We start from the raw sequence: 20,903 nt of genomic DNA on the forward strand, positions 1-20,903 counted from the left end.
GTTCGACTGAACGAAAGACCAGAAGATGAGCACGTCACGTGACCAACTTGGTTGCGATAATGAGGTTGCGGCGGCCGTGACGACGAGCATCGTCTTCAACGATTGAATCTCTCCCACTGCAATTACCCCTTCTCCGACCTCACAACTCATTTTAGTGCAGGCGGAAAAAAAGCCCCATATTTCACCTCACCTGACTTGCGAAGCGATGCTCTAAAACCAAACCGTACAACTCTCGACTAATTGCCCCTCTATCGCACTCCTACCGACACCATGCTTTTCTTCAGGTTAGTCGTGGCCAAGGGCGACCTAAGAGTCTCTCATACACCCCTAAGACACTATATCTAACAAGCTGCCAGCTTCTTCAAAACCCTCACCAACCAGACCGTCACGATCGAGCTCAAAAATGACATCCGTATCCGCGGGACGTTAAAGTCCGTTGACCAATACCTCAACATCAAGCTGGACGATGTCGACGTCCTCGACCTGGACAAATATCCTCACCTGTCGTCGGTCAAGAACATGTTTATCCGTGGCAGTGTGGTGCGCTACGTGATGCTGCCCCGGTCGGAAGTGGACATTGGCCTGTTGGAGGACGCCACAAGGAGAGGTACGTGGGCGACGACATCCCCTTGCCCTTACTCAAGGGGTCTATAGTCGCAATGCTTACACAAGTCGATTTGCAGAAGCCGCGAACCAGGCTGGAAAGGCCCGGTGATTTCCTCGCCGTCACACCACCCGTTATGTTCCCTACTTCTTTCTTCACGATCACGATGTGTCGCTTATTGCATTTCCGGAATGAGTTGTCTACAGTGAAACCACTAGACGATTGCGCGATGTCCGAGGGTTTGGGAGGTGGATTTTTGCGTCTGGAATCGCAGAGCAGACGGAGGATGAGGTCGGGCGGTTCTGTTCGACCGTCAGTGCATGGATCTACCCGCGGATCGCTACTTGAATAATGTCTAGATTTGAGCGACATTGCCCAGGGGTGTGATGTCTTGCGCCTCTTCAAATGGAATGGAGTCTCCCAGAGACTGGTCGGCTGGTTCTGTAGACGGTGCAAATTGTAGCCCATTAATATCACGTGATCTCGCGACGCGGAAATCGAGTTCCCGCGCCACGCGCCTTTTCTCCTCAATCTTTCCTTATCCCATAGACGACGCTGACGACACTATAATCATAGCGAGATATTCAGACTTCAACTGCGCATGAGCCTCGGTAACATGTCACTCTAACCACCTTCGCCCCTTTACGACCGACATATTTGCCCCTCGATTCCAGCCAACACCTCGCCCATCGACCCGTTCGTCACTCGACAAAATCACATGGCTGGATTCTCTCAGAAAAAGACGTCTACACCGGCAAGGGCTCGCCCGGGAAACAAAGCCCAAGGATCCGCGAAACGAAACGGCAGCCTTCTGAATTTCTTCCAAAAGAGCGATGGTCCCCCGCAGGCCACCTCGCGGCAGCCCCGAATCACCCAGTTCGTGACCAAGTCCGACCGGTCCCCGGGGAGTGGAAGCAGCTCGCCCTATTTCCGGAAACAAAGCAGTTCGGCGGCCAGCAACTCGGCGGGTGGGCTGTTCTTGGATGATCCGCGTGGCGCGAGAACCACGTCCGCCCAGGGGACGACCCGAGAGCGATCGCTGACGCCGGAGGATTTTTGGGGGGAGGGTGAAGATGAGAAAGATGAGAAGGCGAAGGAGGAAGAGGATGCGAGGTACAATGAGAATGGGTCGTCGGTGAAGCGGCGGAAGGTAGATTCGCCGGGTGCTGAGCCGCGATCGAACGGCGATACCCCTGTCCCTGTGAAGCCGCGGACTGTGAGCGGACCATTTATCGACGAGTCGGATAGTGAGGATGAGGTCCCGGGGTTTGAGGAGGCGAACAATATGGAGCCGCTGCCGAACACGCGCACCGTGACGGAAGAATCAGCCATGCGCCAGGACCGCCCGAATGACGCTACACGACCGTCCGATGTCGCCGTTCCACCACTGGTAAGAGAAGCCACGAGCCACTGCCATTTCGAAGATGATGAATATCCGAATTTTGACGATATAGAAGAGGATGAGTTCGCCGGAGAAAGGGACTTTTTAGAGCCGTGTGAGGGCAGGCCCGAGGATGCAATTTTTGAATTAGACGACTCGACTGAAGATTTGGGGATTGAGGGAAGTCCTGTGGAACCAGGAGGCGAAAGTATACTGTGCCCGGTGTGCGAAACCGAACTGAGCGGATTAAGTGAAGCTGTATGTTTCTTTCCCAGTGGACCACATCAGGGTGCACAGCTAAAACCGACTACAGAACGCATCGATGCATGTTAACGACTGTCTCGATGGAAAAACGAGGACGGTTTCTACGGATGCAGGGGAGACTGTAGAACCACCGGCTACAGCGCGAGACCGGGCTGCAGTCCCTCGAGCCGCGCAGAAAGACCCTTACTCTTCTGCGTCGACGAAGCCAAATTCTGCCTTCTCCCGGTTGATGGCTGGGAATGCCGAAGACACGGCGTGGGCGGAAGCGGCAGCAAATGAGGTCGCCTCGCGAGGGAAGCAGGCCTACCAACGAACGTGTCCGTTCTACAAGATTATCACGGGATTTTCCATCTGCGTGGACGCATTTCGCTACGGTGCGGTGGATGGATGTAGTGCTTATTTCCTGAGTCATTTCCACAGTGACCATTACGTTGGTCTGACATCGTCCTGGAAGCACGGACCAATCTACTGCAGTCGAGCGACCGCCAATTTGGTACGGCAGCAGCTCAAGGTGGACGCACGTTGGCTTGTTGGGCTCGAGTTCGAACGGACAACCGAAGTCCCGGGAACTGGCGGTGTGCAGGTGACTCTCATCGACGCCAATCATTGTCCCGGGAGCGCGCTGTTTCTGTTCGAGAAACCTACAGGGCCCAACCCCGGCAGTAGATTGCAGCGGGTGCTTCATTGTGGTGACTTTCGAGCATCTCCGACGCATATCCAACACCATCTCCTGCGCCCGGAGATTGTTGATTCGACGACAGGACAGAAGCGACCACAGCGGATCGATGTCTGCTACCTCGACACCACGTATTTAAACCCTAAATACGGGTTTCCGAGCCAGGATGCCGTCATCCAGGCATGTGCGGAGCTGAGCGTCCGTTTGGACAAAGGGCCAGAGGACGGGGCCATGTCGTGGCTGACACGAGGGGTAAACGGGATGATGGGGAAGTTTTTGTCCTCGGGCAAGTCGACGGACGGGTCATCTCGCCCGAAGGGACGACTTTTGGTGGTGGTTGGGACGTACAGTATCGGCAAGGAGCGGATCTGCCTGGGGATCGCACGCGCACTGAAGAGCAAGATCTACGCAACGGCTGCGAAACAGCGCGTATGCGCCTGTTTGGAGGACGAGGAGCTGTCCTCCTTGCTGACCGACAACCCGCGGGACGCACAGGTGCATATGCAGACGTTGTTTGAAATCCGTGCAGAGACGCTGACCGACTACCTGGATTCGCTAAAGCCGCACTTCACGCGAGTGGTGGGATTCCGTCCCACCGGATGGTCCTATCGCCCGCCAAAGGGGCGAGAGCTTGAGAATCCCCCGGTGTCGACGGTGCTGCACTCGGCCCAGTGGCAGACGCCCTTCACGGTGGAGGACCTGCTGCCTCAGCGGGGGAGTACCAGCGAGAGCGCGTGTTTCGGGGTGCCGTACAGCGAACACAGCTCGTTCCGGGAGCTGACCATGTTCTGCTGTGCGCTGCGGATTGGACGGGTGATTCCCACGGTGAACGTGGGCAGCCGGAAGAGTCGGGAACGAATGAAGGCCTGGATAGACCGGTGGGAGGCCGAGAAGAGGAAGAGTGGACTGTACCGGGGAGCGGGATGGGGGTGACGAATGTCGGGTGTATATACTCTGTACATAGATGCATAATGCATGCTGCAATATAAGACCTACATACATAAACAAGGATCCGGGGAGACAGTCAGCGGAAGGAGATGGCATACTAAATTGTCATCCGGACCGACCCCCGGGAATTAACCCTGGGCGCCACGAGACAACTGCTCCAATGGCAGTCGCTATAAAGGCCAAGTACAACATGTAAGCTAAGATGAACCATGGGATGCGCCAGGATCGCCCCCTCCACGTTTCCCGGCGAGCCAGCAGCGAGGGATAGCCGAGCAGCGGGGGTGAAAGTCGGCTGCCGTCGCGCCATCCCCATATCAGTCACTCCCGATCTTGCGTTCCGTCCGGTTGGCTTTGCCTCGGGGATGCAGTCCGCACGTCGCTCATAAATACGGGCGTCCTCAGTGGGTGTTGGCACGCCGGAAACATTCTTCATTTAACTTAATCTCTTAGAATTTGATCTTTCCTGGATTATGGACTGATCAGACTCTTTCTGTCTTATCTACTTGGTTGTATACAGGAATCTTCGACGGCAAGCCTCAGGAATCAACCTACCTCATCTGGCTAGTGCAACGGCTGTCAATCCTGCACGTGTCCCCACTTGCTTCTCTCTCTTCTATATCTCTTCTTCTCTGTTTGTCGTCTTCTCTTCTTCCTCTTCTCCTCCTCTCTCCTCCTACCCAGCATGATCGCCGATCTCGCCGCCATCAACCCGGCCTACCTCCTCCTCGCCGCGGTTGCCGCCTACTACATCGTCCCCTACCTCAAGAGATGGCATCTGCGCTCCATTCCCACCCCCAGTGTCGCCGGGTTCACCAACCTCTGGTTGCTGATCCAGGCCCGTAGGGGGAACCGCTTCGAGGTCGTCGACAACCTCCATAAGAAGCACGGTAAACTCGTCCGTCTCGCTCCTCGTCATGTCTCCATCGCCGATGATGCCGCGATCAACGCCATCTACGGCCACGGAAACGGCTTCCTCAAGGCGTAGGTCCCCTTTTTGTGCATATGGCAGGATTCGCAACTCACCAGACTTAGTGACTTCTACGACGCCTTCGTCTCCATCCGTCGTGGTCTGTTCAACACTCGTGACCGCGCTGAGCACACCCGCAAGCGGAAGACCGTCTCTCATACCTTCAGTATGAAGTCTATCGGTCAGTTCGAGCAGTACATCCACCACAACATCGAGCTCTTCGTCAAGCAGTGGACGCGTCTGTCCGAGACCCAGGGGAACCCTCGCTCGGGCTATGCCACCATTGATGCCCTCAACTGGTTCAACTTCCTCGCTTTCGACATCATTGGTGATCTCGCTTTCGGCGCTCCCTTCGGTATGCTCGAAAAGGGCCAGGACATCGCGGAAATGCGCAAGTCTGCCGACGCTGCCCCCACCTACGTTCAGGCCGTTGAAGTGCTGAACCGTCGCGGCGAAGTCTCGGCTACTCTCGGTACTCTTCCCGCTCTGATCCCTTACGCCAAGTACATCCCCGACCGGTTCTTCAAGGACGGTATTCAGGCTGTCGAGAACCTAGCTGGTATTGCGATCGCCCGTGTCAACGAGCGCCTGCGCCCTGAAGTCATGGCCAACAACACCCGGGTCGATCTCCTGGCCCGTCTCATGGAGGGTAAGGACGCAAATGGAAACAAACTGGGCCGCGAAGAGCTCACCGCCGAGGCCCTCACCCAATTGATTGCGGGCTCGGACACCACCTCCAACACGGCGTGCGCCATTCTTTACTGGTGTATGAGTACTCCTGGTGTGATCGACAAGCTCCACAAGGTCTTGGACGAGGCTATTCCCGCCGATGTTGATGTTCCTACCCACTCCATGGTCAAGGATATCCCTTAGTAAGTCTTCCCGCCCGCCGATCATTCTTTCCCTTGACCCCAACTCTCGAGTTCCATACCCAACAATTTGGTTGCGCTAACCTTTTGCTTTCCTCAGCCTCCAATGGGTGATCTGGGAAACCATGCGTATCCACAGCACTTCTGCCATGGGTCTTCCCCGTGAGATTCCTGCCGGATCTCCGCCGATCAACATCTCCGGTCATGTTTTCTACCCGGGTGATGTCGTTTCGGTTCCCAGCTACACCATCCATCGTTCTCGCGAGATCTGGGGCCCTGACGCCGAGAAGTTCGTTCCCGAGCGCTGGGATCCAGCCCGTCTCACCCCCCGTCAGAAGGCTGCTTTCATCCCCTTCAGCACTGGTCCCCGCGCCTGTGTCGGCCGCAACGTTGCCGAGATGGAGCTTCTCGTCATGGCTGGTACCGTCTTCCGTCTCTTTGACTTTGAGATGCAGCAGAAGGGCCCTATGGAGACCCGCGAGGGTTTCCTCCGCAAGCCTCTGGGCTTGATCGTTGGCATGAAGCGTCGCACTCCCGCCTGAGCGAACAGATGAACGCTTTCTTGGACTCTTCGCCCGATTCCGTTGGGAATATATATATATGATGGATTGGCCATATATACTTGGGAGGAATTACCGGTATGCCTGCGAGCACCGACGACCATCGCGTCGCTCGCCACCTCGCATTTGATGACTCGATGAACTAGGAACTTTGTCTACGCGAGTTATGAATACAATTTCTTGTACAGTGCATTTGGATTTGTTTACTGGTCTTGTTCGGTGGACGAGTTGTATGCTAGATGCATCCATGATACCTAACCTGATTCTGATATTCTCAAGTCATGCTCGTAGATTGTTCAGCGGCTGCAGCCGTAGAATACCCCCCGATAGAAACACACGATGTCTCTGGAAAACTAATGGAAACTCTCACGCATCGCCCACCTACCACGACTTTGGCCCAAACTTCTCTCCGTCGGGAAGAACGATCTGCACCGCCGTGCCCTCCGCGTCCAAGGTATTTGACGCAATGTCCGTACCCCACCAGGAGGGAAACGTAGTCTTGGTCATGTTCAAGGCCAGGAAGATAAGAATTGTACACAGGGCCAACCCGACATCCAGTCCCGCCGACAGCACATAATTATACTGCATCCACCAGCCGCGCCAGCGGTCCCGAATAAACTTGTTAAAGATGAGCCCAACAATGCCCCAGGTAAGGTAGTTCAACGGGGTGGCCGGCGGAATCAGTCCAGCTCCACCAAAGATGATAGGAGCGCTGAGGAAGCGGATGCGACTGCGCGGGAAGACGCGCGCGCCGACGTAGATGAGCACGGGCAGTAGGGCGCCGGCGAGCCAGCAGTACATGAGCGACGAGTACAGCTGGCCCGAGGAGAACATACGCTCCGGGCCGATAACACCCCATATGATCGAGGCGTTGAAGAATACGCGTCCGTTCGGGCACTGGTAGTGGTCTGGTTGGGTGGTGGTGCAGATGCCGGGGATCGTGGCGAGCGCCCAGTTCATTACTGCTACCTGCACGACTGAGCACCAGAGGCAGGCGATCATTTGGGCGGCGAAGGTTAGTCGCGGTGGGACTTTCATGTAGTGGCCTATGCTTGTTAGATGGAAGGGCTGGATGGGTTAGACAGGGAAGGGGGGAGGACCCACCGAGCTTCATATCCTGGCAGAAGTACGTGCCCTGTAACATGGTGATGTAGCCGTAGGTCTTGAAGAGCATCATGGCCATGGGGCGGCCGGGCTGCATGTAGCCGATGATGAACTCGGTGATGACGTTGAGACCGATGGAGATGTTGGTGGTGGCCTGGACGATGCCGCAGGGCAGAAACCACACGCTGCCGATGAGCAGCGCGACGAAGAGCGCCCACCACGACAGGTGCGTCGGGTAGCCGAGGCTGACGCCGAGCGCCATGCCGACCATGACCAGCACGACGGCACCGTACCACCACAGCGGCACGCTGGGGTAGCGGCTCATCAGGCGCGCGTGGACGTCTTCCTCGATGCGGCGAAAGTTGCGCAGCCGCGTCCAGGTTTCCTTGCCGTGGAAGAGCGCGGTGTGCACCAGGATGGCGATCATGGTGGCGAAGGCGAGGCCGTAGTTCAGCACGAAGGTGGTCGACAGGAACAGCGGCGAGTAGGATTTATACTTCTGCTCGTCGAAGGTCATCTGCGGCGTCAGGATCTTGGACACGTTGTAGTGTTGGCCGGTGTTGTCGAAGCTGTTGGAGTCGCTGATCGGGAGGTACTTGGAGTAGAAGACGCCGCTGTAGTGTAGGCCGCTGGTGGTGATCCAGAAGAAGACGACCATGCCGATGAGGGTGTTGGCGATGGCGTGCCACGGCGCGATCAGCGGGCTGAAGTTGAACCCGGAGACCTGCGTCCAGTCGAAGGTCATCGGGATAAGCGACAGCCCTGTCCATCCGCCGAAAAGCTGGTTGATGACCACGTTCTTCGGCTTGATCCACGTCACCCACGCAAACACGCTGAGGAACGGCGCGATGTACCCAGGGAACCAGTACCAGACGAACGAGCCGATCATGCAGTACAGGAACATGCGGTACTTGCCGATGGTCCATCCGGAGACCTTGCGCGGGTCAGGTTTGCTGTGGTCATGGAGCGCGGTGAACAGCGTGGTGTTGATAAGGGTTGACGGCCAGATCATCGCGCCCGGCGTGACCAAGAACCGGTGGAAGAAGCCCGCGACTCCAAAACCCAGCATCTGCGAAGAGATGGTGAGGAAGATCTCAAAGGGCCAGCCGTAGCGCTGCTTGTAGAACGCACGTTGCGCGAGGAGGACGTCCGTAGAGTAAGCCGCACCCCCGCCGAAGGTGGCATTGGCCATCACGACGATGAGGGTGTGCTCTTTCTTGCTGAATGGACCCGGGTTCAAGTTACATTCGATCCCGAACAACCTGAACACTTTGTTGGGCATGACCTTCTCCCACGCCTTGCCAACGGGGTACGCAACGACCTGTGCGACATAGGACGGGATTATGATGTATGGCTGACGCAGTGAGAACAACATGTTAAGCGCTGAGCCAATGGTTGCGAAGAGAAGGCCAATCGTCCAGGCGCGGATGGTATTGCTGTGCCCGCCTTCATCGTAGTTCACCACCGCTGCACGCACCTCCGGATATGGAGAGTTGTCGAGGAGTTCCTGTGTGACCTCCAGCTTGGTTCCTTTGTCATCGGTGTTCAGCGCCCCGTCGATTTCGTCGGCGACCTCATCAGGCAGGTTGGGGTCCCACGCATGTTCGGACCTCAGGTTCTTGAGATGGATCGCGGCCTCCTCGGGGGCGGCCTCGTCCACCGGGCTGGTGATAACAGCGGTGTCTTTGGTTTTCACGTCCATGCCTGTGTGATTGACAGGGAGGTGAGGTGGTTGATACAGGACTGATCACACTGCGAGGGGAGAGTAGGGAAGCGGAAGGATTTGAAAGATGAGAAGGAGAAGTGGGTTAAAAGAAAAATGTCAAAGAGGGAGAAGTGAATAATATGGAAGGTTGTTATGACTTGTAGTCGGTGTAATGCCCTCATGGGCCAATCGTCCGCTTGTAAATCCCACGATGGATGTAACCCTGATATGAGAATGGCCCGCAAAAATGATTCCATCCAGGGGGCATGATGACCGAAATGATTGGCTGGTTTGAGGGATAAACAGACGTTATCTGCCTGTATGGAGGTAGGCCAGATACCAAGATTGCGGGCATTCCCGATCTTTACAGACGGACGCAGCATTGTGTCTACTATTCGCAGAGCAAGACTACCATTTGGAATGGAACCGCTTGATCTCTTTGAGGGGGCGCGTTACACCGCATGGTTGGATCGAGACAAGTCTAACTCCAGGCCAATCCAAATGGGCGTCAACAACGCATCGCCGTCAGGGATCTGAATCAAAAGTGGCTTGCGACTGACCCAGGTTGCAATCTGGACCGTCGGTTTTGCCGGGTCTCCTTTATCGTGTCGACATGGCGCCGGAGAGAGACGGTGCGACGTACAGACAGGTCAATCTGTATGGTAGCTGCGAGATGTCAGTATTGAACTCGACACTTGGAATCAAGAGGCGCTGCACCCCAGAGGCAGTGCGCCGTCTCAACAAGGACGACTTTGTACGTCTCTGTAGATAGATGTAGCTGCGGAGAGACCGACGGGACAAGAACAATACGTGATACCCCACCAATGGTGAACATATTGTGGTAAAGAAGATAAAGGTACACCTTCCGGTAGCCATAACCCACAATGCGCGCCAGGCGAGCTTGAGTTAGATAAGAAAATGCAAGTCTAAAATCAGAATGAGTGGCGCTAACAGGGGTTGTAAGACGCTTGTTGTCGTTAGCGCTGACCTAGATGCAACGCAGAAACCACGAGACAGATTTAGCGTCCCAGTCCGATATTTACCCGAATTTTTTGTTTTACTCCGCAGTAGAGAGTGAGCTAGAGACTTAGCACACCGGAATGATCTCGGAGAATTTGCTGGAAATGGAAATTGAGCAGGTCTAGTCCACATATCCCTGGCCCACATGGCGCACGGGTGTAGCCAAAGCTTTTGAAAGGCGAGTGCGTTGCCTATCTCCTTTGATATCAGAATGTTCACAGTGGCGCATCTGGCAAAAGAACACTCTTTATGTCCGCAGCTCAGAGGACAGTGGCTGAATCACGATGTAATATGCTAAACATAGAAATAAACGAACTTCTGTTCTGGCTTGAAATTGTTATCCGTCGGGCCGTCGCGGGTTGCGGGGATTGATAAGTAATGCCAATCAATGGCGCGAATGGAGTTGGAGGGTTCTGGTTGTTTCGTTGTAGCCTGGTTGGCCTTGCAGTGGGGGTTCGATTTATGATGGAGTGAATACCACATGCTAACTAATGCAGCCCTGGAGATAAGGCGACTGGTCATTAGGCCATGTGCGGATACCGCTAGTAGTTGCAAGTCCATGCGGTCCGGAGAAGGTGGGAGATGGCGCTGGCATTTTCCAAGGGCCCAAAATACCGCAGCGGCCAGTGAATCGTTGTGCATGGGACATTCGGTTGTTAGGCATTGACGGAATCAGATCGTACCCTATTATCAATGCTCTAAAAAATCGCGTTGACCTCAGAATTTGCTGTCAAAGTATCCATCCACTACTCGGGAGAAAAGGCACGTGATTCCTCCATCACCAGCACTGCACTGGTCACGGAAGAGCAGCTCCGCTAGACGGCCATGTACCGTAGGGTTCTGTAGGCAGAAACAGGCCCTCGTCTCCAAGAGCCCATTCGAAATCTGCAAGGAACTGATCATCAAAAAGGCTAGGGTCTTGTCGCTCCGCACAGCTAGTAGCAGCCTTTGATGTGCCTGTAACGTGATCCCGGCTGGCATCGGTTCCTAGAGCTATCAGTAAGCGATCAGAAAACTGGATGTGGTGCTACAAACCGTCGGAGGTAGTGGCCTGGGGTACATTGCCAAACCTACCATGCGGGTCAAATTCATCCCGCCACCACCATACGGCGTCTACGACGGGACTAACCACGAGCCTGCTCCGGATACGCAGTGCGGTTGATTCAACCCCGTCGGGCTTACGGAAAGCCTTGCTGCTGTTCCATAATTGATTCAAGACCAAGACCATCTTCGCTGCCATATCATTGCTGCCCACGGTCATCTGTTTTCCCAGGTTTATAGAGGTGAAGAACGAGTTCCGCGCTCTGTCAACGTCCACCCCCTGTGAAGTGGACCCTTTGAGAATTCGCAGAATACAGCAGGACGACAGGAGGACTCCAGAATACACATGAAAGGGTGCCACTGGCAAACACGGCAGGCGTTGCGCGAGACTATCCACGAGATCGATAACCGTGCATGCCGTATTCACAATGCGTGGCGAGCAATTGGTGGATATCATGGTATAGTTTTTAAGAAAGTGCAAAGACTGAATGCACAGAAGAGACAAGGTTGTATGCAATCGATCGTCCACTTCGGAAGATTAGTATGTTTTCTATATCGCTAATTCGAGGAGTTACCTGAAGCGGCTTGGGCCTCGAGATCCGCAATCTGGCCCTCGTAAGTACGCAGAAGGATATCCAAAGACCTTTCTTGTTCAGGAGTCATGGTGCGGACTCCAAGCTCGAGAACTGCTGCACTACATCGTGCCACTAGCTCTTGGCACCTTATCTGCAACGCCAGTGGCGGTGATATTTTCTGGTGTAGGCACTGGCGCTGTGAGATATCATGCTCCAGCTCCCCCAGGCAACGGGGCGGGTGGCCCTTCATTACGCAAGCACTATCGTTATTAGCGAAAGCAGAAGGGAGATGACTTTTCTAACTCAAGGACCTACCGTTGATATATGATCATACAATGCGCCCAAAGCTCAGCCCGCCGAACCATGTCTGCTTCCGACGGCATGGGGAGTTTCTTTCTCGCAAACTCATGACTGGACATTGGGATATGAAGTCCGTTCTGCATGGCGATGTGCAGCAGCATGCCCGCCAAAGGGAACGTCAATTCGGATCGAGTAGTGTCCTTAGGAAATGGCCAGGACAGGACAAGGACAAGTCCCTGGATAATGTGTGAGGGAGCTGAGGTTGACGTTATTGCCAGGCAGGCCATTTCCATGATGCTAGGCGCTAAGGCGACGTACAAAGTCGGGTTCCTTGGGTATGTCCGGGAGGCTATACCGATTACAGCCCAGAAGATGAGCGGGCATTGAGCGTAGAACGCGTTTGGTGTAGTCTGCGGGTCTAGTATAGGAACGAATTGGGCATACTGCTGGAAAAAACTGCACGGGTTGTGAGTTTACGGCCGCAGGGTAAGGGGCCAACGACAAGACGCACAGTTCAAATATCTCGTCAATCTCTTCCGCTACCACAGTAACATTATTCAAAACACGCGGCACAGTTGGATCCGAAAGACGATCTCCCGGCCCTGCCTCGATTCTCGGCAACGTCGGCCCCAGAGAGATGGAACGCGGTAGGGGGTGGTGTTGGGACAATGACGGAGATTGCGACTGTGGCGTTAGATTATGATCGGGCACATTTGTTGCGGCTTCCTGGCCCATCTCTGCGGCCGCCGTCAACATGGCAATTGGCGAGGGTTCCGGGACGACACTTTGCGACGACCTCAATTTCTTGCGCAGTTCATTTGTTTCTTGTTCCAACTCGGACAGCCGCCTGTTGGTGTTATTCGCTCCATCTCAGTGAGACACAACGAGCTCAGATTTACATACTGGCGCTTGTGCTCTCGCTGGAACCCGTCGGAGATGATACATCGGAGTCTTAGTTTGGCGCATCGCGTACACGGTGCACTCTGCTTCAAATAGGCGTCGCATTTTGCCTAGATCGTGTTAGCAGTGTATCGGCGTCGAATTTGATAGCTTGCCTTCTGTTGCCGGCACTCTGTGCAGGCCTTTTTGCCTCGTTTTGAACTTGGTCTTTGAGTCTGGGGTCAGCAGTGTCTGCCAAAGGGGAAATCGTGCGTACGATTCAGATGGCCGATCCATGATATGAAGTTAACGCGAGGGAAGGTAAAAAAGGACCGCGTTATATCCAGAGTGCAACATATCTCCAAAAACAGCCTTTACCTCATTTGGAGTTTGAAGAGAGAATGTATTTCTGAAGGTGGGGAGTAGTAGCAGAGAACAACAACGATGGTCTGGCCCGGAACCGGCAAACCCGTCATCCCGCTACCGGCCCCGCCTCGTTTTCCTCTTTAGTTGCAAATCCCGCCATCTCGTTAAGTCAGGAAATTCGGTGGTTGCCTTCAAGATATACACTATGCGTCTCGGTTCTCTGGGCGTGGTTTTCAGCAGCCCTTACAAACATGATTTTGTTATCTGATGGTTAATGTCTCGATATATATCTCTACGCAGGATGTATATTCTCCGAGTCTCGACCTAGATACAATCCACCAGACAACATCAGAAGCTGGAGCTTGGAAGCTTCAGCCACCTGAATCATAGATCATCGCGCATACGGCCCCTGCATTATCCCTGTGCAATGTAAGTCTATCTAGACTGTCAGAGGCCACTCATCACATGCCGATCTGTCAGAAATCCTATCTCCTGAACAACAGCAAGAGTCACGATCGCGATGACATACAAGCTCCGAGGACACGCGCACGGATGAAGACCGCCGACGCGGAAGACATGTATGATGGAATCCGCATTGAAACGGTATGGTTGAGGCTGCAATCTCCCGCCTGAATCAGGGCTTGTGCAGGACTCTCGTGGAGGCGACGTCGTGGAAACTCAGTGCATGGGGCCAATGCTACGGTGCCACAAGGCATGCGGAAGCCATACCTCCACAACGATATTTCTCTTTCACCCTCTGATGCTGTGGCCCAGTTTTTTTTGTGTTCCCATCGACCACGCTGTTCTGGCTATGGGACGGTGGTGCAACGGCGTGGGTGATGCCTTGACAACGCACCAGATTGGTTGTACGGGGACGTTGAGCTCAGTCTGCGCGTGGTTGGCTCGCAAAAGAGTATATTCTGTTGCCTAACGTCAATGACTCAGTGTAGCACGAACAATTCCCAAACATGGACAGTCCTACGGTTGCGCGAACTACGAAGGCGGTCGCGCAGAGTAGGAATCCAGTACGGGAATTTACCTCGCACGAACCACGCGTCGGAGGTTCTGAAATATTCAGGAAGATAATGATTGATATCATCTTGACTATCGGTTGCCAGACTCCGCCAACCATGGGGTTTAATTGATGCAGTGGCAAGCGAATGTAGTTTGAGGATAAACTCAATGTGACATCATTCTACACCAATGACAGGTTTTAGTAAGAAGCAATATAGCTATACATATAAACGCCACGACTTCCAGTCTCTGTTCCTCAAAGCGTAAGAAACAGACGACCAACAATATTATTTCATGATGGATTCTGAATTACCGTCGGTAGCGGAATTGAAGCGTGCTGCCGAGAGCGGCCAGCGCATCACAGCGGAAGATGCTTCATACATAGGCCAAAGAGAGGCCGAGCTCACTGGTGGAGGGCCTGTGACTGGGGGACCTGCTGGTGCGTAAAACAAGTCAATCTTTTTGACAGTGGCTGATATCGCCCAGCGACTGCACAGAGCTTGGCTATGCGTCAGATGAACTTTGAAGCACTAGCCGACGAATTGTCGAGAAAGCCCCGGAGCCACATCACTCAGGAGGACGCCCGAGAGATCCAAGCTGCAGAGGTAAGCATCCAGCCATGCGGAGTAGATGAAGCTCCCATACTGATGGGACGCAGGGCCGCGCGTTCAACAAACCACCTGGCCCAGGCTCTCTATCGGCGCAGATTCGATCGATTGCCGACCGCAATGAAGCCCTGGGACTTCCGCCGCCGTCTACAGGGGAACCTGTGTTCGTTACGAAAGATGAAGCTAGAGAGGCCCAGCACATAGAGTCGCAAGTATACGGAGGTAAAAACCCAGCAAGGGGAATAGCAGCTCAAATGCAGGTGAGTACCTGAGAGGAAGGATCAGACGCAGTGTATAACCATCACCCCGCAAAGAGTGCAGCGGACAAGCTCGAGTATGCGAGGACACATAGCCCCTAAGCGTTGAGGATTGGAGTTATGGGGATAGTTGAAGCGCTTCAGTGTTAAAAGTTAGTGATATTTTATGAATGCAATTTACGTATTGCAGGATTATACTCCATATATCCCCGTATGTGGGTCGGCAAATGCCTGACATGTTCCGCTCCATTGAAGCCGGAGAGATAGAAGGGCGCAGACAAGACGAATGATGGCTCCAACCAGATCCATTATCCTCTATCGACTCGACACATTCCGAGGTCCATACTGACAAGGATCCCTGCTACGGAGAAACAGGCCACAGCTCCTGTCATAAGGAGAGAGGACATTGTTAGCGGCTCTCGGAGTTCATGATAAGGACCGAATAATGTGTCCAATCCAAGCAGGGATGGTCCCTGTGAGAGGAACGAGGATCAACATTCCATTTGGGGGCGGTTCTGTAGGTACTTCCGGAATGCATACGGACAATCTTCCACGGTGGGATGCGGGGATAAGCGCTAATGTCGATCCGACTGTCTCGCCGATGGATCCTCGTGGGATTCCCAACAATTCTGGCGGCTATGACTGCCCAAGTCAATCCGGTTGGGTGCGGAGGGTAATCTCGTAACCTGATCGGCTATTCATTCAACCAGCGGCGTGGAGGAATTGGCGACTGGGAAGGAATAAGGTGCTCCACGATCGGCGGATCGACGGCCTGTGCTCTTATCAACACACCACAGGTGGGAATTGCACCCAACCAGGGCCACACAGACAGCCCGATTGACTATCGGAAAAGGTCGTCTCAGACATCCCGAAAAGGGTAACCGTGACAAATCATTGCGGGATGAACCCTGCGAGAATCAATGATTTGGAAGCGTGCAGCACTAGGATAGCGGCCGGACACTCCACCTGAGCGGAGGAGTTCGCTTAGAGCAGTGAGAGGGACGGAGACAGACGATCCAGAACCGGATCGGGAGCAAAACAGAGGGCGGGAGGAGACAAACGGAGCAAACATGGCTGAGTGCCCCTCCCCCTCCTTCACCCACCATGACAAATTCCCCTCGTTAGTCTCTTGTTCCATCCCAGCCATGTCGTCAACGAAAGCGTATGGTCCACCAACCAACTTGTTACCCGGTGTGTTGGGTGAAAGGTCTGGCGGATGCGAACCTGGAAGGTCGGGATGATGGCCACCTATAAATACCGGCAACTTCCCTCCAAAGGTCCTCAGCTCGTGAGCACCTTGATCGCATTGCATCCCTGAAAATCCTCCCATTCCACCAATCGGGCTATATCTTCCACCCTCCATTGTCTCCTCAACATGCCTCTGACTGGTCACTGTCTCTGCGGCGCGGTCACTTACACCGCTGACGTCGACGCGCCCCTGGTCACCGCCTACGACCACTGCGATGACTGCCAGCGCCAGAGTGGCTCGACCTACTGTATGTGGCTGTCTTTTTGATCCAATTGCATGTCCTGAGCTAACTGTTATCTTCTTTCCCAGCCCTCGTCGCCGTCGTCCCCAAGGACAAGTTGACCATCAAGGGAACCACCAAGAGCTACGCTGGCACGGGTACTTCCGGTCACAAGGTTCACCGGGTCTTCTGCCCTGAGTGCGGCTCTCCCATTGCCCACGACCCGGATGCGGCCCCGGAGATCATTGCCCTCAAGGCCGGCACCTTGGACACCGAGATCAAGAAGAACCTGAAGCCGGTATGTTTTTCCCGTACCCCACTACCTTATTAGAAAGAATGTCCTCGCTAACCCGACTACCATCCAGGATACCGAGATCTGGACCGTCAGCAAGCTGCCCTTCTGCCAGGAGAAACTGGCCCACCCCTTCGAGCACATGCCTCAGTAAACAAAACGCCATCCCTGGTGGAGGCTTCGATGATGATGTCATAGCTTATGAACCATGAATGTAGTTAATGAAAAGTGCAATGTCCAGGTTGATTCTTGTTCCATGATTTTCGCCGGATCTGTATGATAATGTCCGATGGATTGAAAATAGCCGCGGGTTCTCTAATTGGACCGTCGGGCATTTTCTACCACATGCGCGGATGGTGCGGCAATAGGAAACCATGCATCGCATGTTGCCAGGTATTCAAGACCGAGGCTACATGCTTACCCTCACATAAATCCATATGATTCAAGTGCGAGATGAGACTCACCACCGGCGAAGGTGTACCATACTCCTGGATCTTAAGTCCTAATGTCTTCCGACATGCTCCATATACTGGACTCGCGAACAAACACAAAGTACGACATTCCCATCAGGAACAATGCAGTATCAGCGATAGATTTCCAGAAGATCAAAGCCCAAAAATCCGAGGCTTATCCTGCAGGTCAACCGTCTAGTGGACTTCGTATTCACGACCCCGGATTGCAGAACACTACTGTGGTGGAAACGGGGATAAGTTTCTCGTGCGCATCATCTGCTTTCAATAAACATGATCTAACCCTCGTAGGGACCATGATCGAGGATTACTTCTGTTTCGAGGATACAGCCTGGAGGAGCTGTGGGAAAGCGATTTTGAAGACATGTTGCATCTCCTTGTATGGGGTTCAATTCCGACGGTCGAGCAAAGAACACGCCTAAGCCGGGAGCTGGCAAAGCAAATGCTGGCTATCCCAGCGCGTGTCCATCAGACCATCCAATCTTTCCCGTAAGCCTACTAACAGACTGCACCGAATGAGATAGACAGCTAATTTTCGCGACAGAACGACCACATATCCATTGCCCCTACTCATTGTCGGGCTTTCCACATATCTAGCCTCTGTACCCGAGACAATACCCGCATCCGTGAACCCAGCCCTCTACCAAGGAAATGCAGAAAACGTCGACAAAGCTATTATCCAGACTATCGCAGCATATGCAGTGGTATTTGGACTGATATCAAGTCATCGCAAGAACATACCATTCGCACCACCCTCCTTGGAAAGGACATACTGCGAAAACCTGCTTACAATGGCGGGTCTGCTCAATCAACCATCAGCTACTCCAGACGGCGTTAAGATATCATGCTTCCGGCGCTTTGCACTGCTGAACGCAGACCATGGAATGGCGTTGTCCGTATTCTCGGCGCTGGTCACCGCATCATCCCTACCGGATCCTCTCTCTTCTGTCTTGAGCGCCGTGGCTGCAGCGTATGGGCCCCTTCATTTTGGTGCAACCGAGACTGCGCACCGTACTCTCCGGGAAATAGGCTCCCCAGATAACGTTCCATCGTTCATTGAGGAAGTCAAAAATGGGCGGAGAAAATTATTCGGCTACGGACATCGTGCCTACAAGGGGGTCGACCCGCGAGTCCAGCCAATACAGTCCATTCTGAAGGACCTCGACATGTCCTCGAACGGACTCCTGAAAATTGCCGAACGAATCGAACAAACGGCTTCGACCGATGATTACTTCCTGAAGAGGGGCCTTTACCCGAACGCTGACTTTTACGGAAACTTTGTGTTCACTGGGATGTATGTTGATGCTAATTGCCGGTGAAAGGATGTCGTGGAATGATGCTGACTCGCATAGTGGCTTTGAGCCGGATATGATCCCTGCAGCCATGTTGGCTCAGCGAATTATAGGGATCATGGCCCACTGGCGGGAGTATATGCGTGAGTCTTGTGGACGGTCTGTGAGATATCGGGAGATTCTAACGGAAGTAGTTAACCGCGGCAAATTGCTCCGGCCATCGCACATTTATACAGGGGATGTGAAGGCCGCGGAGATCTCATCTAAACTGTAAACTTTCCTGAGAAGCGTTTGGAGGGAGAACGGAGAGATAGTCCTGCTCAGGGTATCCGAAGCTACCTATATTGCACCAATACCACTGTTGCAATATTCCGTACTCCGTATGAATGATTTGATCATCTACTTCATCTAGCGTCTGGCTGTGCGGTTTCCCCTTGTATTGAGTCTAGCAACAAAGAAATGACAGCGCAAAGTAGATCAGATTTGGACGAAACAGCCCCGTTGCTGGGGGTTAACACCAGGACAGAGCCGTACTCAGTCTTTACAGCCGGCCAGAAGCGACTGATCATCTTTGCTGCTGCCATCGCATCGACTTTCTCCCCTCTATCCGCAAACATATACTACCCAGCGTTGAATTCTATTGCCTCAGACTTGCATGTCAGCATATCCCAAGTGAACCTGACGATCACAACGTATATGGTATTATAATTCCGGCCCACTTACATATCCCCTGAGCGTCAGCTAAACCTGTTCCACGACTAGATATGTCAAAGCCTCGCCCCAACCCTGATGGGCTCATTCGCAGACCAAGCCGGCCGACGTCCTGCATACATCCTTTGCTTCCTCATATACATCAGCGGAAACATTGCGTTGGCTTTGCAACACAGCCTTCCCGCTCTACTTGTCCTCCGTGGACTGCAAAGCTGCGGCAGCAGTGGTACCGTTGCCCTGGCATTTGCCGTCGCCGCGGATGTCACGACCGCTGCAGAAAGGGGCACCTACATGGGTATTACATCGCTGGGTAATATCATCGCGCCGTCATTAGGTCCCATTCTTGGTGGTATTCTTAGTGAGTATCTAGGGTGGAGGGCTATTTTTTGGTTTTTGGCTCTTTCGTCGGGGGTCTTCTTTGTTGTATGGATTGTTTTCTTTCCGGAGACTTGTCGGGCCATTGTTGGTGATGGATCTGTTCTTCCCCAGGGGTGGAATCGATCTGTGTACTGCTGGTGGGTGTCAAAAAACCATCCTTGTACACATGATATCACACCTACAATTAGCAGCGGACTGACGCTTCCTAACCCTCTGGCGACACTACGGCTCCTCTTCGAGCTACCCACAGGTCTGATACTACTATCCAATGGCGTCGTCTTTGCAAGCTACTACTCCGTCATGGCGGCGATTCCATTCCAACTGGAAACAATATACCATCTCAGCGACCTCGAGATCGGACTCAGTTTCATTCCTGCAGGGTTAGGGTCACTGACAAGCGCGACATTCAACGGGATTATGGTGGACTGGAACTACCGGCGAGCAATGGAAAAGACCGCGCTGTCGATGCTGAAAAGTCCAGCACAGGGACGTGGATTATTCTCTATCGAGAAGGTCCGACTGCAGATTGGGCTCCCGATGACGGTATGTTCTCTCAATCCCAAAAGGTCCGATGTGCGCTGACAGAAGCACCCGTCAGATTCTCTCTGCGCTGACGGTATTGTTGTATGGCTTCACAATTGAGCGTCACCCGCCACTTTATGTTACTTTGGTTGTGATTTTCACCATCTCGTTCTGCATCACATCCGTCTACAATGTGATGAACATCCTCCTGGTGGACTTCTACTATGGTACCCCAGCCACGGCGATGGCAGCGAACAACCTCGTTCGGTGCTTTCTAGGAGCAGGAGCCACGGCACTCGTTCACCCCTTGATCCAGCGATGGGGGAATCTCTGGACGTACGTCCTTGTGTCGGGGATTATTCTCGCTGTCTGTCCGATCCTGGCGGCGGTGGCGGCTTGGGGGACGAAATGGAGACGGGTCGATCACCAGTCAGATAATTGAACCCAACGCATTGACAGGATTGAAATGAGATAATTGCCGATGGTTGACATAGTTACACATAGTAGTTGAAGTAGCCGCCGTGCCGTATGAGAGGAGGATGAATGGAGAAGGAAGGGCATGTCTAGCGACAACTCCGACCTTGCTTCCGTATCAACAATGGATTTATCAGTGGTCCTGTCCTCTCTCTTC

At 53.6% G+C, this 20,903-nt stretch overlaps 8 protein-coding genes across 8 annotated transcripts; 6 read left to right on the forward strand and 2 right to left on the reverse strand.

The window, feature by feature from the left end:
- Positions 1-270: 270 nt before the first annotated feature.
- ATEG_07876 (DNA cross-link repair protein PSO2) lies at positions 271-3,858 on the forward strand (the record flags this gene model as incomplete). Its single annotated transcript, XM_001216497.1, has 5 exons — positions 271-284; positions 357-607; positions 964-1,047; positions 1,279-2,243; positions 2,299-3,858. The coding sequence occupies 5 exons, from the start codon at positions 271-273 to the stop codon at positions 3,856-3,858; spliced, it is 2,874 nt and encodes a 957-aa protein (XP_001216497.1).
- Positions 3,859-4,555: 697 nt separating this feature from the next.
- On the forward strand, positions 4,556-6,251 carry ATEG_07877 (cytochrome P450; the record flags this gene model as incomplete). The annotated part of the gene is made up of 3 exons (XM_001216498.1): positions 4,556-4,854; positions 4,900-5,712; positions 5,810-6,251. The coding sequence occupies 3 exons, from the start codon at positions 4,556-4,558 to the stop codon at positions 6,249-6,251; spliced, it is 1,554 nt and encodes a 517-aa protein (XP_001216498.1).
- A 399-nt stretch (positions 6,252-6,650) lies between these two features.
- optB (small oligopeptide transporter, OPT family) lies at positions 6,651-9,075 on the reverse strand (the record flags this gene model as incomplete). Its single annotated transcript, XM_001216499.1, has 2 exons — positions 6,651-7,315; positions 7,374-9,075. 2 exons carry the CDS (start codon positions 9,073-9,075, stop codon positions 6,651-6,653), a joined length of 2,367 nt encoding a protein of 788 aa, XP_001216499.1.
- A 1,819-nt stretch (positions 9,076-10,894) lies between these two features.
- Positions 10,895-13,019, reverse strand: ATEG_07879 (fungal specific transcription factor domain-containing protein; the record flags this gene model as incomplete). Its single annotated transcript, XM_001216500.1, has 6 exons — positions 10,895-11,085; positions 11,173-11,667; positions 11,715-11,974; positions 12,030-12,470; positions 12,526-12,698; positions 12,918-13,019. 6 exons carry the CDS (start codon positions 13,017-13,019, stop codon positions 10,895-10,897), a joined length of 1,662 nt encoding a protein of 553 aa, XP_001216500.1.
- A 1,551-nt stretch (positions 13,020-14,570) lies between these two features.
- On the forward strand, positions 14,571-15,153 carry ATEG_07880 (uncharacterized protein; the record flags this gene model as incomplete). Its single annotated transcript, XM_001216501.1, has 3 exons — positions 14,571-14,712; positions 14,760-14,878; positions 14,932-15,153. The coding sequence occupies 3 exons, from the start codon at positions 14,571-14,573 to the stop codon at positions 15,151-15,153; spliced, it is 483 nt and encodes a 160-aa protein (XP_001216501.1).
- Positions 15,154-16,513: 1,360 nt separating this feature from the next.
- On the forward strand, positions 16,514-17,053 carry ATEG_07881 (GFA family protein; the record flags this gene model as incomplete). Its single annotated transcript, XM_001216502.1, has 3 exons — positions 16,514-16,634; positions 16,697-16,905; positions 16,973-17,053. 3 exons carry the CDS (start codon positions 16,514-16,516, stop codon positions 17,051-17,053), a joined length of 411 nt encoding a protein of 136 aa, XP_001216502.1.
- A 1,107-nt stretch (positions 17,054-18,160) lies between these two features.
- Positions 18,161-18,935, forward strand: ATEG_07882 (putative citrate synthase; the record flags this gene model as incomplete). Its single annotated transcript, XM_001216503.1, has 3 exons — positions 18,161-18,663; positions 18,722-18,804; positions 18,856-18,935. 3 exons carry the CDS (start codon positions 18,161-18,163, stop codon positions 18,933-18,935), a joined length of 666 nt encoding a protein of 221 aa, XP_001216503.1.
- Positions 18,936-19,450: 515 nt separating this feature from the next.
- ATEG_07883 (putative MFS efflux transporter) lies at positions 19,451-20,714 on the forward strand (the record flags this gene model as incomplete). Its single annotated transcript, XM_001216504.1, has 2 exons — positions 19,451-20,293; positions 20,349-20,714. The coding sequence occupies 2 exons, from the start codon at positions 19,451-19,453 to the stop codon at positions 20,712-20,714; spliced, it is 1,209 nt and encodes a 402-aa protein (XP_001216504.1).
- Positions 20,715-20,903: the final 189 nt, after the last annotated feature.

Source organism: Aspergillus terreus, genomic scaffold (genome assembly GCF_000149615.1).
Source record: "Aspergillus terreus NIH2624 scaffold_11 genomic scaffold, whole genome shotgun sequence".
In the NCBI taxonomy this organism is placed as follows: Eukaryota; Fungi; Ascomycota; class Eurotiomycetes; order Eurotiales; family Aspergillaceae; genus Aspergillus; species Aspergillus terreus.